Genomic DNA, 18,526 nt, shown 5'->3' with positions numbered 1-18,526 from the left:
TGGACACATTGACATGCTTTAGATCTCTCAAAATAAAGTACAACTAAAATGATCCATATTTATAATTTTTATCATATAAGTTATGCCGTGTGATCACCTTGAAGTGATGGGATTTTACGATTTTGATTTTACAGCAAGAAGTCCAGAGTTTCTTTGTTATTATGGCTTTGATTTCTGTCCCGTGGATGCTTCTGATTAAGCCATTTATTCTTAGAGCCAATCATCGAAAATCCCTGGTAAGTGCCTATTCATTTCCATTCACTCACTGTGGGTAAGAGTGTGGGTTCTTTGAAAATAGAAATCTGGGCTTTCACCAGAATGCTGGGCTTTGCGGTCCTTCTTATTTCCAGGACAATGCTCTATTAAATAGGACGAGCACATTTAAATCTTATGTTTTGCTAACTTTGCTCAGGGTATGTGTGTGCATCTGTGTGTGCACCAAGTCTACTGGTAGCTAATGACGTATAAGAGTCGGAACATGGTTGTGTTATTAGTTGAAAATAAAAGTATTTTACTATAGTTTGAGTTTGTTGGTGAATATTGAAAGCTGTTTTTATCAGATTTTTACAGTTGTGAGCTTTCACTGTATTATGTTCCAGTGTGCTAGTGCAGGAGTAAAGAAATACAAATAAGCCAGCTTCCGTTTATTTGTGATTTTTCCCTATTGCCATACACCCATTTCAGCCCATTTCCTCCTTTTGTGTGAACTGCTCCTGAGCCTCGCATTTATTCAGGGAATGAAGAAGAGTTTACTATCAGTCTAAATCAAATAGGATTTGGGAAGATTGACCTCCTAGGGCACGTCAGAATCTAGAAATCCACGAGAGCTGCTTGAGATTATCAGTCTCGGCTCTATCTACATCAGTGCAAACAGTAAGTGGAATGTGCTGAGATCACATATGTTTTAAGTGGCTGTAGATATTTTGAGATAAATTCGTTCTTTTCTAAAATCTGTGGGATATTGCCTTGGCTGAGTCAGGGACCTGGAGATGAGACTGGAGTTCTGGAGGTACGTCCCTAGGTGGCGCCCTTTCCCTACATCACCTGCTTCTCTTCTTTTGTGCCTGGTCAGCTTTGACTAGCTAGGAAGCCTGTCTCGGTAAATACAATTCAAGTGGGAGATGAATTTAAAAAAAGACAAAACAAAGAATACTTGTTCATTGTTTGGCTAATTGCTGAGAGACCCAGATGATAAAGGGCGGGTGAGGTGGAAGGTTGTCTAGAGGTGACCAAGTGTTTCAAAGGAAGGTGGCAAATAGCTGTTTGCCGACATAGATACCACTCTCTTTTCTAGAAACTCAGCCTGTCCGTTAAGTCAAGTGAGCTTACGTCCGTAAGTCTGTAAGTGAGCTGCTGGCTCACCTGACTCCCCACACTCTAAAATAATAGCTTGCCTTGCTCTTTGCTCCACAAAAAGTGTAAATAGTTGCTGATCTCAACGTGGTTGATTTCTCGCTTTTCCCCACGATGACTTATATAATAGGGAAGGAAGCCAGAGAAGGTTTTCTTAGTCTGCCATCTTGGATGACACCCCCTAAAACGACTCTGGGTAGCAGGAGCTCCCCAAGACTGTGTGGAGGCCTGTCTCCTTGGGCTCTCCTTGGAATGCATAGCTATCGGTTGGTCTTTTAGGCTGCCGATTAGGATCCTGGTAGTCCTTTTTCATGTTAGAAACATTTCTACCACCTCCATCCAAGAGATGATTCCATAACGACCGTTATTTGGGCCACCCAGGTGCCCTAGTTTCATTTATTCTTAAATGCTATGTAAGGGGGATCATACGGTACGCCCTCTTTTGGATCTGGCTTCCTTCATCCAGTGTCATACTCCAGAGGTGTGTGCGAACACGCGCGCGTGTGTGTGTGTAATTGCTATATAGTATTACTGTGTATGAATATACCACAGTTTATTTATCCATTTGTATATTGATAGTTATTTGGCTTGTTTCTAATTTTATTATATCTTCGTTTATTTTGTTTTTAATTAAAATTTTTTTATTATGTTTAAAATACCAGTATAATTAACATATATAGTGTTATATTAATTTCAGATATACAATGTAGTGATTCAACGATTCTATATAATACCTGATGTTCATCACAGTAAGAATACTCTTAATCCCTTCCACCTATTCTATCCATCCCCCCACTCACCTCTCCTCTGGTAACCACCAGTTTGTTTTCTGTAGTTAAGAGTCTGTTTTTTGGTTTGTCTCTTTTTTTTCTTTGTTCATTTGTTTTGTTTCTTAAATTCCACATGAGTTAAGTCATATGGGATTTGTCTTTCTCTGATGGACTTATCTCGCTTAGCATTATATCCTCTAGATCACCCATGTCATTGAAAATGGCAAGATTTCATTCTTTTTTTATGGCCGAGTAATATTCTAATACACACACACACACACACACACACACACACACACACACACACATCACCTCCTCTTTTTTTCATTCGTCTGTTGATGGACAGGTTGCTTCTATAATTTGACTGTTGTCAGTAATGCTGCAATAAGCTTAGGGGTACATATATCTTTTCAAATTAGTGTTTTCATATTCTTCGGGTAAATACCCAGTGGTGGAATTACTGGATCATATGGTAATTCTATTTCTATTTTTTTGAGGAGCTTCCAATACTCTTTTCCACAGTGGCTGCCCCAGTTTGCATTCCCACCCATAGTACACAAGGTTTCTTTTTCCTCTACATCCTCTCCAACACTTGTTTCTTGGGTTTTTGATTTTAGCCATTCTGACAGGTATGAGGATATAGCTTATTGTGGTTTTGATTTGCATTTCCCTGATGGTGAGTGATGTTGAGCATCTTTTCATGTGTCTGCTAGCCAACTGTGTGTTTTCTTTGAAGAAATATCTATTCGTGTCTTCTGCCCATATTTTAATTGGATTATTTGTTCTTCTGGTGTTGAGTTGTATAAGTTTTTATATATTTTGGATACTAGCCCCTTACCGGATATATCATTTGCAAATATCTTCTCCCATTCAGTAGGTTGTCTTTTAGTTTTGTTGATTGTTCCCTTTGCTGTGCAAAACCTTTTTATTTTGATGTAGTCCCAGTCATTTATTTTTGCTTTTGTTTTCCTTGCCTTAGAAGACCTACCTAGAAAAATGTTGCTATGGTTGATGCCAGAGACCTTACTGCCTGTGTTCTCTTCTAGGATTTTTATGGTTTCAGTTCCACATTTAGGTCTGTAATCCATTCTGAGTTTATTTTTGTGTATGGTGTGAGAAAGTGGTCTAGTTTCATTCTTTTGCATGTAGCTGTCTAGTTTTCCCAACACCATTTGGTGAAGAGACTGTTTTTTTTCCCCATTGCATATCCTTGCTTCCTTTGTCACAGATTAATTGACCATATAATCATAGGTTTATTTCTGGGCTCTCTGTTCTGTTCTGATCTATGTGTCTGATCTATGTGTCAATTTTTGTGCCAGTACCATACTGTTTAGATTACCACAGGTTTGTAATATAACTTGAAATCTGGAATTGTGATACCTCCAGTTTTCTTCTTCTTTTTCAAGATTGCTATGGCTATTTGGGGATCTTCCTTTGCTGTGCAAAAGCTTTTTATTTTGATGTAGTCCCAATAGTTTATTTTTGCTTTTGTTGCCCTTGCCTCAGGAGACATATCTAGAAAAATGCTGTTATGAATGATGTCAGAGAAGTTACTGCCTGTGCTTTCTTCTAGGATTTTTATGGTTTCAGGTCTCACATTTAGGTGTTTAATCCATTCTCAGTTTTATTTTTGTGTGTGTTATAAGAAAGTGGTCTAGTTTCATCCTTTTGCATGCTGCTGTCCAGTTTTCCCAGCACCATTTGCTGAAGAGACTTTTTTTTTCCCATTGCATGTCCTTGCTTCCTTTGTTAAAGATTAGTTGACCATATAATTGTGGATTTATTTCCTGGCTCTCTGTTTTGTACCACTGATCTATGTGTCTCTTTGTGCCAGTACCACACTGTTTTGATCGCTACAGCTTTGTAGTATATCTTGAAATCTGGGATTGTGATATCTCCAGTTTTGTTCTTCTTTTTCAAGATTGCTTTGGCTATTTAGGGTCTTTTGTGGTTCCATACAGATTTTAGGATTATTTGTTCTGGTCTGTGAAAAATGCTGTTAGTATTTTGATAGGGATTGCATTAAATCTGCAAATTGCTTTTGGTAGTATGGACATTTTAACAATATTTGTTCTCCCAATCCATGAGCATGGAATATCTCCATTTTTGTGTGTGTCATCTTCAATTTCTTTCATCAGTGTTTTGTAATTTTCAGAAATACAGGTCTTTCACCTCCTTGGTTAGGTTTATTCCTAGGTATTTAATTCTTTTTGGTGCAATGGTAAATGGGATTGTTTTCTTAATTTCTCTTTATGCTACTCCATTTTTAGTGTATAGAAATGCAACAGATTTCTGTACGTTGATTTTGTATCGTGCAACTTTACTGAATTCATTGATCAGTTATACCAATTTTTTGGTGGAGTCTTTCAAGTTTTCTATATATAGTATTATATCATCTGCAAATAGGGAAAGTTTTACTTCTTCCTTACAAATTTGGATGCCTGTTATTTCTTTTTGTTGTCTGATTGCTGTGGCTAGGACTTGCAGTATTATGTTGAATAAAAGTGGTGAGAGTGGACATCCTTGTCTCGTTCCTGATCTTGGGAGAAAAGCTGTCAGTTTTTCACCATAGAGGATGATGTTAACTGTGGGTTTTTCATATAGGGCTTTTATTATGTTGAGGTATGTTCTCTCTAAACCTACCTTGTTGTGGGGTTTTTTTTTTTTTATCATAAATGGATGTTATACTTTGTCATATTTTTTTCTGCATCCATTGAAGTGATCATATGGGTTTTATCCTTTCTCTTGTTGCTATGATATTTGTGATTGATTTGTGAATATAGAACAACCCTTGCATTCCAGGGTAAATCCCACTTGATTGTGGTGAATGATTTTTTAAATGTATTGTCGGATTCAGTTTGCTAGTATTTTGTTGAAGATTTTTGCATCTGTGTTCATGAATCAGACAGAATGGCCTGTAGTTTTCTCTCTTTTTTGTGGTGTCTTTATCAGGATAGTACTGACCTCATAGAATGAATTTGAAAGCTTTCCTTTCTCTTCTGCTTTTTGGAATAGTTTGAGAAGAATAGGTATTAAGTCTTTAAATATTTGGTAGAATTCTTCTGTGAAGCCATCTGGTTCTGGACTTCCATTTATATGGAGTTTTTTGATTACTGATTCAGTTTCATCATTTGCTGGTAATCAGTCTGTTCAAATTTTTTATTTCTTCCTGCTTCAGTTTCGGGAAGTTATAGGTTTCTAGGAATTTATTCATTTCTTCTGGGTTGTCCAATTTGTTGTAATATTCTCTTATAATCCTTTGCATTTCAGTGGTATTGGTTATTATTTCTCCTCTCTCATTTCTGATTGTGAGTTCTCTCCCCCCCCCCCCGATGAATCTAGCTAATGGCTTATCAATTTTGTTGATCTTTTCAAAGAACCAGCTCCTTGTTTCATCGATCTGTTCTGTTGTTTTTTTAGTTTCTGTTTTAGTTCTGCTCTAAACTGTATTATTTCCTTCCTTGTACTAGTTTGGGGTTTTATTTGTTGTTCTTTTTCTAGCTCCTTAAGGTGTAAGAGTAGGTTGTTTGAGATTTTTCTTGCTTCTTGAAATAGGCCTGTATTGCTATAAATTTTCTTCTTAGAACAGCTTTTGCTGCATCCCAAAGATTTTGGACCATTGTATTTTCATTTTCATTTGTCTCCATATGTTTTTTGATTTCCTCTTTGATTTCTTTGTTGACCCATTCATTGTTGAGTAGGCTGTCAATTAACCTCCACGTATTCGTGTTCTTTCCAGACTTTTTATTGTGGTTGATTTCTAGGTTTATAGCATTGCAGTTGGAAAAGATGCATGCTATGACTTCAGTGTTTTTGAATTTGTTGAGACTTGTTTTGTGGCCTCACATGTGATCTGTTCTGGAGAATGTTCCATGTGCACTTGAAAAGAATGTGTATTTTGGAATGTTAGGAAGTAATGGTCTGAATATATCTGTTAGATTCATCTGGTCCAATGTGTCATTCAAAGCCACCGTTTCCTTGTTGGTTTTCTGTTTGGATGATCTATCCATTGATATAAATGGGGTGTTAAAGTCCCCTAATATTATTGTATTACTACGGATTACTTCCTGTATGTTTGTTAATAGCTGCGTTATGTATTTGGGTGCTTCTCTATTGGGTGCATATTATTTACAATTGTCATATCTTCTTGTTGAATTGTTCCCTTTATAATTATATAGTGTCCTTCTTTGTTTATTGTTATCGTCTTTGTTTAAAGTCCATTTTATCCAATGTAAGTATTGCTACCCTGGCTTTCTTTTCACTTCCATTTGCATGATAAATATTTTCCATCTCTTTACTTTCAAACTGCATGTGGCTTCAGGTCTGAAATATGTCTCTTATAGGCAGCATAGAGATGGGTCTTGTTTTTTATCCATCCCATCACCCTATGTCTTTTGATTGGAGTATTTAGTCCATTTACATTCAAAGTAATTATTGATAGGTATGTACTTATCACCATTTTGTTCCTTGCTTTGTGGTTGGTTTTGTAATTTTTCTCTGTTCCTTTCTTCTCTTGCTCTCTTCTTTCACCTTTTGGTGGCTTTCTTAAGTGATATAATTGGATTCCTTTCTCTTTATTTTTTGCGTATTTATTACCAGTTTTTGATTTGTGGTTCCCATTACATTTATATATAACATCTTATGCATATAGCAGTCTATATTAAATTGATGGTCACTTAAGTTTGAACCCATACTCAAAGCACTAAACTCTTACTCTTCTCCCTTTCTCACATTTTAGGTATGTGGTGTCATATTTTACATCCTTTTATTTAGTGAATCCCTTGATTCATTTTTATAGATGTACTTTTAATTTTACTGCTTTTGTGCTTCTTACTTTTCTTACTCCTGCTTATGATCTTTCATATCCACCTGAAAAGTCCCCTTTAACATTTTTTGTAGGGCTGGTTTGGTGACAGTGAATTCCTTTAGCTTTTGTTTGTCTGGGAAGCTCTTTATCTCTCTTTCTATTCTGAACGATAGCCTTGCTGGAGAGAGTATTTTTGGTTGCAAGTTTCTTTCTTTCAGAACTTTGAATATGTCTTGCCTCTCTCTTCTGGCCTGTGAAGTTTCTGCTGAAAGAGCCCCTGATAGCCTTATGGGACTTCCCTCGTATGCAACTGTTTTCTTTTCTCTTGCTTCTTTTAAAATTCTCTCTTTATCACTACCACTTTAATTACTATGTATTTTGGTGTGGGCTTCCTTGGATTGATTATGTTGGGGGATCTCTGTGCCTTTTGGATCTGGACTTCTGTTTCCTTCTCCACATTCAGGAACTTTTCAGCTATTATTTCTTCAAGTAAAATTTCTGCCTCCTTTTCTTTCTTCTTCTTTTGGGATGCTTACAGTGTGAATATTATTACACTCAATAGTGTTGTTGAGTTCCCTTAATCTGTTCTCATTTTTTTATTATTCTTTTTTCTTTCTTTTGTTCAGCTTTGATTGCTTTCCATTACTCTGTCCCTTGGGTCACTGATCTGGTTTTCCACTTCCTCTAATCTAAGCTTTAGTCCCTCTAGTGTATTTTTAATTTCAGTGATTGAGTTCTTCATCTCTGATTGGTTCTTTTTTATGTTTTCTGTCTCTTTGCTGAGGGTCTCACTGAGGTCCTCCACTCATTTCTCCAGTCCAGTGAGTATCTTTATGACCATTACTTTAAATTCTCTATCAGGCATACTATTTATCTCTGTTTCACTTAGCTCTCTTGCTGGGATTTTGTCCTGTTTCATTTGGGACATATCCCTCTGTCTCCTTATTTTGTCTAATTCTCTGTGTCTGTTTCTATGTGTTAGGAAAGTCAGCTACATCTTGTGCTCTTGAAAGTAGTATCCTTATGAAGAAGAGATCTTACCTCTGTTCACCAGAATCTCAGTCTTCAGGGCAGTCTCCTATGTGTGTTGTGTGTGTCCCACTGTTGTGGCTGAGCTATGTTTGCCTTTAGTCTAGTCATTTGCAATGACTCCTTGCCTGTTGTGGGCAGGGTTTTGTCCCTATGTTTGTTAATGAGCCAGTTTGGGCTCGAGTTGGGACAGACCAGGCATTTGCCAGAGATGCAGTAGCACTGAACTGCAGGGCACTTTCCCTATGTTGTCCCTGAGAAGCTTTTGTTGGTGGACAGGGCCTATAGTCAGTCCCGCTGTCTGCCCCCAGCCTACCGCTGGGACCACTCATGAACAGGTTTGTGTGGTTATCTTCCCTTCTCCCCAGGGCAAGAGTCACTTTGGAATGGTGATAAATGCTGTGGGGGCTGCTTCCACAATGCCATGCTTGTGGTGCTGCTTTGGATGGACTCTTGCGAAGGGTGGGATGGAGGGGGTGGTTTGCAGAAAAGCATGGTGGGGGGTAGGGTAGGGTTGGGGGCACTGTTAGCAAGGTGGGTGGAGAATGTTTGCTGGCTGCACTGGTTCCTGCAGATGACTGTGTATCTAGGCTAGGGGATGGGGGAAGGAAATGGCCAGGCCAGCTCTTTTGTTCTTGGAGAACTCAAAGATCCTTGCCACGCTAGTACTAGTTCTGGGATTAGTAAGTAAATCTCCTTCCCTTATATCCCCTTTTTTCAAACTGCTTCTTCTATGCTGTATCTCAGCAGGGCTATTTGTTATGCTCTTTCTTTAAAGATGGGGACTCAGTTTCCTATCCCCTCCAACTTTCCCAGGGTGGAGCCTGCTGATTTTTACAGTTCCAGGTGTTAAAACCCATTGATTGTAAGAACTTGTGAAGTTAAGCCCCTCTGGTTTTCAAAGCCAAATGATATGGGGCTTTGTCCTAGTGTGTGTCCCCCTGCACCTGGGGTGCCTGGTTGGAATCTACTCCTCTCCCTTCTCCAAGCCTGTGTGTCCCTCCCTCCCATGGACAGTGTCATGCATCAGTTTGTTTCCTAACTGCATCTTCACCCTTCCTACCATTTTTTTTTTTTTTTTTAATGTGGCTTCTTCTCTACCTTTAGCTGTGGAGAGTGTTCTGCCAGTCTTTGGGTCCTTTTCTGGGTTCTTTACATGGATGTGGGTGTTATCCAGGAGTATCCAAGGGACAAGGTGAGCTTAGGATCCTCCTACCCTGCCATCTTCCCTGGAAGTCCCTGGCTTGTCTCTAGTTTTAGTGATTACAGATAATACTGATGTAAATATCCTTGTGCATGTCTTTTGGTACATGTGTTTTCAGAAAGTTGTAAGTAACTAATTTAAAATTGAGTTGTTGTACATTTGATTTCACTGGGCAGGCTCAAAGACTGTGCGTTGGTTAGTAGAAGATGGACACTAGGATTTATAAAGTCCAGTATTATGCTTGTGCAAAATTATTCATGTTCATTTTAACCAACTCCAGGATAATGACCAGAAAAGGCTGGAAATTAGGGATGGAAATGGAAAAACTATCTTCTGTGTCTTGTTTGGGATTTTCTTCTTTAAGTTAAGGGGGAGAGAAAATAGGATTTCAGGAAGACAAAGTCATGTTAACATGAGCCATATCCTTCATCATGGGATAAGGAACTATGGGGCCAAGGGGAAAGGCTTACCCAGAGCCCCCTCTCGGGACCTGGCACCCTAGAATTCTTGTCCAAATGGACTCAAGTCCATTTCCAGGCCCTACCAAGTGCCAACCACACAGTGGCATGGGTACCACTAGACCCTGACATGGGGCAACTCTTTTTGGGGAGTGTGGGTGGAACGTGGACACTGTGGCAGGAGTGTCCACATGTGTGCACACATGGCCCTCGTGCTATGGGACGAGAACAGAAAGGAGAAGGAGAAGGTGCATGCCACAGTGCAGGGCCAACTCACCTGTGCTGCCATGTCCTGGTGTAGGACTCTGAATTTGAACCTGACCTTTCAAGTTCCTATGAGACTTGATTGATTGATTGATTGATTTATCAAGATAGGAGGCTAGAACATGTCTTATTTAGGGGTCTGTGGGCTTGACTGATAACTCTTAAATATTTAAATATATGACATGTGGACTTCCATTTTTACCTTTGCCTAAAGCTCTGCAAATATTAGATTGTAGACCCACTAAAGAAAGAAAGGTAAAAAGACCTTAATGCCTAATTTGCAATACTCCACCCATAAAATCATTCTAGGAAATACTTTGGGCATGGGACATTAAGTTTCAGAGTAACTTGAAAGAAATAGTCTATTCAAACTCAGGGAGGGGCCTCTGGTTTGCGCAGTTGATTAAATGTCTTGAGTCTAGATTTTGGCTCAGGTCAGGATCTCAGGGTCATGAGATTGAGCCCCATGTTTGGGCGCTGTTCTGGGAGTGGAGCCTTATTCCTCCCTTTGCTCCAGCCCTCTTCCCCTACTCTAAAACAAATCAATAAACAAACAAACTCAGGGATAAAACCAGGCCAAATTATGTGCTGACTACACCTAGATTTTTTTGTCCTTGAATTTTTTTCTTAGCTGTTTTTATAAAGTGATGTTTTTATTCTAAAAGAGTATATTAGTGTTGACAAAAAGTGATTGTGTTACTCCGTTTGGACTGCTATAACAAAATACCACAGACTGGGTGGCTTATAAACAACAAATTGATTGTTCAGTTCTGGAGGCTGTGAAGTCCAAGTTCAAAGCCTCCAGTATGTTCATCATTGTGAGGCCCCCCCTTCCTGGTTCTTAGCTGGCACTTTCTCACTGTGTCCTTACATGGTGGAAGGGGCAAGAGAGTTGCATGGGGAATCCTTTATAGGGTCACTAACCCATTTATGAGGGCTCCACCCTCATGTCCGAAGTACCTCCCGAAGGCCCCACCTTCGACTACTATCCTCTTTGGGGCTTAGGATTTCAATATAAGAATTAGGGGGGATACAAACACTCAGACTATAGCAGTCATTAATTTCTCCTAGTTAATTTTGCCTGCAGAAATCTAGCTGTTCAGGTCACAAGGCTGTGACTATTTTATGATATTGTGTATATATATATATTTTAACAATAAAAGGTACTCTTGTACATACACTGGTTTACTGTAAAGACAGATTAATTTGGCACATTCTGGAGCACCATGGAGAAAAGCACATGTTCTGGAATCAGATTGCCTGGGTTTGAATCCTGGCTCTGCTACTAACTAGCCTTACAAGCTGTATGATCTTGGGTACATTTCTTAAACTTCCTTTGCTATAGTTTACTTCTCTGTAGAACAAGGTGATAATTGTGCTCATATGAAAAGATTGTCATGAAGCCTAAATGAGATGATGTAGAGAGAGTTTAGAACAGTGTCTGGTACATACTTAATACTTGATGACAGCCTTTATTTTACATAGAATAAATTGTAATTCTAATTCAAAGGGTGAATTTAGTGCTTCACTTCCTTGCTTGCTGACAGCTGCAGGCCTCCAGGATCCAAGAGGAAGCCACAGAGAACACTGAAGGTGACAACTCTAGCCCTTCCATGAGCACTGGCCAGAGGGCTTCTGCAGGTGCCCATGGGGCTCAGGATGACCATGAAGAAGAGGTATGTGGGACTCGGTAGTTGACAAAGACTCCCCAGTCTGTACAGATTCTAGATGTGGGATCTCATCAAGGGTGATTGTCAAATATTCAACAGCCAGGAGGGCGTGGCCACCAGTCCATCAGAAAGGACTTGGGCAGTGGATCTGGGAGGGTCAGGAGGACCGTGCTGGTGGCAACCCTGTAGCTGCAGAGTCGTGGGACGTTGGGGAGGTCGCAAGGGAGGGGGAGTGCCTATAGGGTCAGAACAACAGGGGCGCCTGGGTGGCTCAGTCGTTAGGCGTCTGCCTTCGGCTCAGGTCATGGTCCCAGGGTCCTGGGATCGAGCCCCGCATCGGGCTCCCTGCTCCACAGGAAGCCTGCTTCTCTCTCTCCCGCTCCCCCTGCTTGTGTTCTCTCTCTGGCTGTCTCTCTCTGTCAAATAAATAAATAAAATCTTAAAAAAAAAAAAAAGAACAACAGCTACTTGGAGCACCTGGGGGGCTCGGTCAGTTAAGTGTCCAACTCTTTGTTTTCGGCTCAGGTCATGATCTCAGGGTCAAGAGATCTTCTCTCCCTCTGCCCTGTCTCTTGCTCACTGTCTCTCTCTAAAATAAATAAACAAATCTTAAAAAAAAAATAGAAAAGAACAACAACTCCTCACCAACCAATCTAGGAGTGTTTTAACATTTTAACCCAGGTGCTGCTGTCTCTGTGAGATCTATTGGCATCGGAGGTCCTCGATGTTAGTGAGGCCTCCTTGACTCCAAACTGTGCCCTTGGCAGTCAGCTACATTTATTAGGAACTGTCCAGTCAGGGCCCCTCAAACCAAGAGCCAGCCCAAATCTAGCCCTGTTGTTGAAGTCAAAGGCGGGTTGTTTACTCCCAGCCCCGCTCCCGGACACGAGCTTGCCTGGCAGCCTTCCCCAGTTTGTTCTCCTGTCCCCACCCTGGCTCTGTTGGGACCTTGCTGACCTATCTTTGTAACATTATCTGCCTCTCCTGTGAATTCAGTAATTGTTCGCTTTCCTCCTCCCTCCCTGCCCATTGCTGTCCAAGGGCAGTCACTCTCCCTCAGGAATGTGCCACATTTTCCCAGATGAAGCAGGTGGCTGTTTTTATCCCATCACTAAAACACCCCATAAGCCTCAACTGGCTGGGGGTTTTAACTGGAGTTCTGTTCTAATCCTGGAGTGAGGACAGGGTTCTTGTGAAGCCTGAGGGGAGGCTAGAAGAAGCTCCCTTTGTGGTGTTAATGACTAAAAAAAAAAAAAAAAAAAAAAAAATACCATTTAAACTAATGGATGGCCAATTAGAATTAAAGAAAAATCTGGATCAAATGTTTCCGACAAGATTCCAGGTACGGAGAGTAGCCCATATTAGTGGCTATTAATATTACTGAGTCTGTCAGACCTGCTGGGATGTTTTAGAACCCAGCCCACACATCGTCGGATGCATCCCATCGCAGCCTGTCCGGGACAGGCTCTCTCCTCTGTTCCCCTGCCCTCAGGATTTGCTCAGTCAGGGTGAACGGGCTGCCTTTGTCGGGGTGACTTGAGGCGCCATTCATAGGTCCCGTCCCCCGAGTGCAGTCATGTGTGGTCTCCCGTGGCAAAGCAAACACAGGCTTGATTACATTGTCCCCTCAAAGTCCTCTCTGACCTCTCTCCACACCGGGTGTTGGCCAAACTCGGGGTTAAGGGCACAGCTCTCCAGACTGCCAAGTCCGCCCGAGACTTCTGACTTCCGACACTAGCCACAGGTTTGGGGATCCCCGGGACCACCCTCTCTTCAGATCAGTCAGTTACAAGTTCAGGGTCCCTCACATTCCGTCACGGCCAATAATCTGTAGAACGACTTAGAGAACTCAGTAAAGTGCGATCCTTACAATTGGGGTTTTATTGTAGCACAAGTATAGAAATCAGAAGCCACCAGAGGAAAAGGCACATAGGCAGAATCCAACTCTGGGAGGGTTCCAAATTCCAGAAGTCTTTTTTTTTTTTTTTTTTTTGAGAGAGAGAACGAGAGAGAGAGAGAGAGAGTGCACAAGCAGGGGGGAGTGGCAGAGGGAGAGGGAGAAGCAGGCTCCCGGCTGAGCAGAGAGCTCGATGTGGGACTCTATCCCACGACCCCAGGATCATGACCTGAGCCAAAGGCAGATGCTCGACCAACTGAGCCACCCAGGCGCCCCAAATTCCAGAATTCTGTGTCCTTAGGGAGGCATTCATCTCCCAGCCTGTGGCACCATGCACACAGCCTTGTCAGCCCAGGAAGCTCACCTGCGCTCCAGTGTCCAAAGTTTGATTGGCGTTTCATTCCGTAGACTGGCAGCCCAGTGGTTGTACTCTGTCTCCAGCCCCATCCGCTCCCTGGAGATTGGACTGCAAACACTTGGCTCCTGGTCTCAGCCTTCCAACCACGGAAAGGATCAGATGTGGTCCCGGGGGCTACCATGAAAAACAAAGACAGTTCTTTCACGCGGGAGATGTGAGGAGTTTAGAGCTTGCCTCCCAGGAGCCGGGACAAAGCCAGCCCTCTCCTTGGGTGGGGTTAATGCTTCACTCCACATCCCTCCTTCACCTTGACTCTGTCTCTCCGCTCTCTCCCTCTCTGCCCATCCCTGCCCTTCACTTCCTCCCAGCTGTTTTCTTTGCTGAATCAGAGACATTGGTTTCTGTCTTCTCTCCATAGCTCCTGCCGTGGTTGACCACAGTCCCCATTCCTTCCTGGGTTTCTCTGCAACCTTGACCATAGCCCTGTGACTCCTCCTGGCCTTTTGACCTTTTCTTTGCATCATCCGTTTTGTTCTTTCTCACCTCCGAATGAAGATGCGTTCCGAGCCTGGGAGCTCTTCCCCTTGGCTATCTTCCCAGTCCACTTACCTCGCGCTATTGCTCCTCCCACAGGGGAGGTCCTAGGTGTCGCATTCCCAGCCCAGACTTTTCTTCTGAGCCTATTCTGCCTCTTCTACTGTGTGCTGAGAGATGCTACCTGTGTGGCCGGCTGTCACCCGAAATGCAACACATCTGAACACATCAACTGATCTCCTTCTCCGATTTTCCATTTCTATCAATGCCATTCTTTTAGCTGCTCAGACTCAGGTGCCTCAGAGCCCTGTACGATCCCGGCCCCTCCTGGGTGAGAGGCCCTTCTGCGTCCCCACCGTACTGCTGATTCTTGATTATTGCACCTTCCGTGCACATTGTCCCCACCAGGCCGTGCGCCATTCGAGGGCTGGGCTGGTGCCAGTCGGATGGTTGTCCCCACAGCATCAGAGTGCGTGAGGCCAACAATGGCTACAGCTGTCTGCGTGCTCCTTCGTCCTCCCCGCGCCCTGAGCTAATCAACCAACAGGCTCTTTTGCTTATCGGCTTTGCCCTTGCTGGTCCATTTTGTCACCAGATTAATCTTCCCCCCAATACTTCTTTATGTCGTGCCCCCACCACCCCCCCCGGCCACTTTCTACTCAGACGCTTTTTATGGTTCCTCGTTGACTCCAGGTTATTTTCTCAGCTCTGTCCTTTCCTGAAACTTCAACACCTGGTTTCTCCTTTCTACTCCTCACCAGACAAGCTCCCACTTCCAGCCAAACTGTTTTCCCCCAGAACTCGCCTTCAGAATGTTCCCAGCCTTTTCCTTAGCAGGAGTCATTTCCTTCAGAACGAATGGTCTTGCTTATCTTTTACTTCTGGATGCTTCCCCCTCCTTCAGCACCCATCTACCTCCTGTGACGCCTTACCAACTGTTCTCTCTTCTCTGAACTTTTTTCAGCTATTTCTGGGAAATGTTACTGCACACATACTATATCTCCTACTTTGTGCTGCTAGTTTTCTTCCTACGAGTATGTTAATATTTGTTTTCCCCTAGTTCAACTGGAAGCGACTTATGGTGGAGCTCATGTTTTATTCATCGGTGTCTCATTTGTGATACCTTCCATGGAGGAAATTCTTAATGAAATTAGAATAAAGAGCTCTCTCTTTCAGTTCAATTTTGGAGACATCTTCGTGCATCGAGCCATCCACACGATCGAGTATTGCCTGGGCTGCATTTCAAACACAGCCTCTTACCTCCGGCTCTGGGCCCTCAGCCTGGCTCATGCACGTGAGTGAGTCGCCCTCAGGGTCACAATCAGAGCTCCCCTGGGAAACAGAATCGAAGTACTTGTTGGGAGAAGTGCCTTCTTGGGTTATTTCTGGTTCTTCTTTCTCAGGAAGATGTGACTTTTTTCCCGTAGGCCTGACTTTATATTATTAGAGCGGTTGCCCTCTGTTTCCGTCCCCTATTGCTGCTGTAATGAATTATCACAAACTTAGCAGCTTAAAACAATACACATTTACCATCTTACAGTCCAGGAGTCCTAGAACCAAGGTGTCAGCAGGGCTGGGTGTCTTCTAGAGGTTTCTAGGGGAGAATCCATTTCCTTGCCACCATTTCTTGTTTCTAGAGGCTGCCTGCATTTCTTGGCTGTTGGGCTCATCGCTCTGACACCTGCTGCAGGCTTCATGTCTCCAGGTTCTTGGGCTTTGACTGTCCTGCCTTCCTCTTCTAAGGAGGCAGTGGCCACAAGGACCTGCACCGAGGCTCCTGAAGCTGCCACGCTCTCTGGGCCCTTCTGTGTGTTTGCCCTGCAGCCCAATTGCTTGAAATATTCCTCTCTCTCTCTCTTTTAAGTAGGCTACATGCCCAGCGTGGAGCCCAGTGTGGGACTTGAACTCATGACCCTGAGATCAAGACCTGAGTTAAGATCAAGAGTCAGATGCTTAACCCACTGAGCCACCCAGGCACCCCTATTCCTCTCTTCTTTAACTTTCTCCTCACTGGTAGCTAATTCCTCCTTCAGAACTTACTCAGATGGCACCTCCCCTGGTCCCCGGCCTGGCAGGTGCCCTTTCCCTGAGTTCTGGGAGTGCCCCATCCTAGCACTGATTACAGTTCTGTTGTGATTAGCCTGGAAACAAGGCCCCTGTCTTCTATCCCTGTGTTCCCATGCTGAGCACAATGTGTGGAACTGAGAAACCAGGCCAAAGTGTGTGCTTGATGGATAGAAACCAAAGCAATGAAAGTGAGCCTGCTTATTGATTTGTAGCAGAAATGCAAGTGCTCACCATTAGTCTTCACTGCTCAGGCCGTGTTCATTTCCTTGCATCGACTCCCACACCTACACGCATACACGCTTCTGCATGCACACAGGTGCTTGGATGCATACATCCAGCCTGTAAGTATCTGCACACAGACACCCACAAGCATCCATGTATGTTTACTTGTGCATTGACATGCACTCATGTGAAGTGGTTATCCTGGGACCCGAAGTGGATCTCTGAGTTTGTGTGGTCAGTGGTGTTGATGTCTGCCTTTAGCTCTGATCTCGTGTGGTTTGGAGGGCTCAGGTCACAACTAGATAGAACAGGAGGGCCTCCTCTGGCCAGCCCATGCTCATTGAGGATGTAATTTGACTCCAAAAAATCCATATGGTTCACAGCTGCCTGGCATGGTCCACCCATTGGGTCTTTCTGGAACTTCCTGAGACATATAGTTCCCATGGATACCTTCTGCTTCATGCCAACAAACTTGCTTGAAGAGGTAGTTTGGTAGAATGACAACAAATACTGATTCTGTTCTAGTTTCTGTTCTACCACTTTGAGCTCAGTAATTCAGGCAGCAGCTTAACCTGTGTGTGCCTTGACTTTCCTGTGCCGTTCTCATAGTTAGCCTGCTGTATTAGTCAGGCTGGGCTAGAATGTGCTGCAGTAAGAACCACCCCCAGATCTCAGCAGCTTAAAACAGTGGAAATTTACTACTCTAGCATATTGTGTTCATTGGTGCCATGTTAAGACCTGAGTTGAGGGAGCCTGTATTTGGACACATGTTTCAAAAATCAAGATGGGGGCACCTGGGTGGCTCAGTCAGTTAAGTGCCTGCCTTCGGCTCAGGTCACGGTCCCAGGGTCCTGGGATCAAGCCCCGCATTGGGCTCCCTGCTCGGCAGGAAGCCTGCTTCTCCCTCTCCCATTCCCCCTGCTTGTGCTCTCTCTCTCTCTGTCAAATAAATAAATAAAATGTTTTTAAAAAAATCACCAAGGTGGGGGTACAAGGAGGAGGTGAAAGTGAAACATTAGAAATTAAGCACCTGCCTTCCCACCGGTGTGGGGGGAGGCTCCCATGAGCTACTGTGAATGAGAAGTCTTCACTGAAAAGCCCTGTGGAAATAGATGGTATGACTGTTAGCCCCCTACCCATTGGGACCCGGAGCAGGGGAAAGCAGCTCTCGGGGAAACTGTGATTTTGCTGTATCTAAGGGCCACGGGGAAGAGAAGCCACATGAGTTTCACAGCATGGTGCAGTTCTAATTGCTTTCAGTTTTTATTTCAATAATTTAGTAAATGTAGAGGCAAAGAGTCCATGCTGACTCAGAGTGCAGAGGAGTGGGTAGGGGTATAAGTAGATGGAGGTGAAGCTGTTCCCGCCATGAAGGACCCTGTGTTACTCCAGCTGAAAGCCAGAGCTCGGGGGCGGGGGTCACAGTACAGACACAGGTGCTCCTCCTTGTGCTCCCACGTGTGTCTCTTCCCATCATGTCCTGGTGGCCACGTGCAAGTGACAGGGCTTGAACTCTCTGGGCCGTGCCACTGTGACCTTTAGGTAGGGTGACCTCAAGTCTCAACCCAACAATGTAAAGATAGCTCTCTGATGTCTCTTCTTACAAGGGCACTAACCCATCATGAGGGCCCCACCCTCATGACCTCATCAAACCCTAATCACCTTCCAAAGACCCCTTCTCCGAATACCATCACTTTGGTGGGTAGGGCTTCAACAAATGACTTTGATGGGGGGGGGGAAGGCACAAACATTCAGCCCATATCAAATCATATGTATTCTTTTGTGTTTCGCTTCTGTGGCGTACCATGATGTTATTGGCATTTACTCATGTTGCTGCTGGTAGCTGTAGTTTGCTCACTTTCATTGGTGAATAACAGGCTACCATATGTTTGT

The 18,526-nt window shown here is 43.2% G+C and overlaps 1 protein-coding gene across 1 annotated transcript in view; it reads left to right on the top strand.

The window, feature by feature from the left end:
• ATP6V0A4 (ATPase H+ transporting V0 subunit a4) overlaps window positions 1-18,526 on the top strand; it is a 52,747-nt gene that overhangs the window by 32,122 nt on the left and 2,099 nt on the right. Inside the window, exons 16-18 of the mRNA XM_028106357.2 lie at window positions 135-236; window positions 11,433-11,561; window positions 15,521-15,638. Of these exons, the coding sequence (XP_027962158.2) occupies window positions 135-236; window positions 11,433-11,561; window positions 15,521-15,638 (349 nt within the window). The remainder of the gene's footprint in view (window positions 1-134; window positions 237-11,432; window positions 11,562-15,520; window positions 15,639-18,526) is intronic.

The sequence above is a fragment of the Eumetopias jubatus genome, unplaced genomic scaffold, assembly GCF_037043125.1.
Source record: "Eumetopias jubatus isolate StellerSeaLion01/CBP00866 unplaced genomic scaffold, mEumJub1_p1.0 scaffold_14, whole genome shotgun sequence".
In the NCBI taxonomy this organism is placed as follows: Eukaryota; Metazoa; Chordata; class Mammalia; order Carnivora; family Otariidae; genus Eumetopias; species Eumetopias jubatus.
Note: the sequence above shows the minus strand (reverse complement) of the source record. Positions and strands in the feature narration are given on the sequence as shown.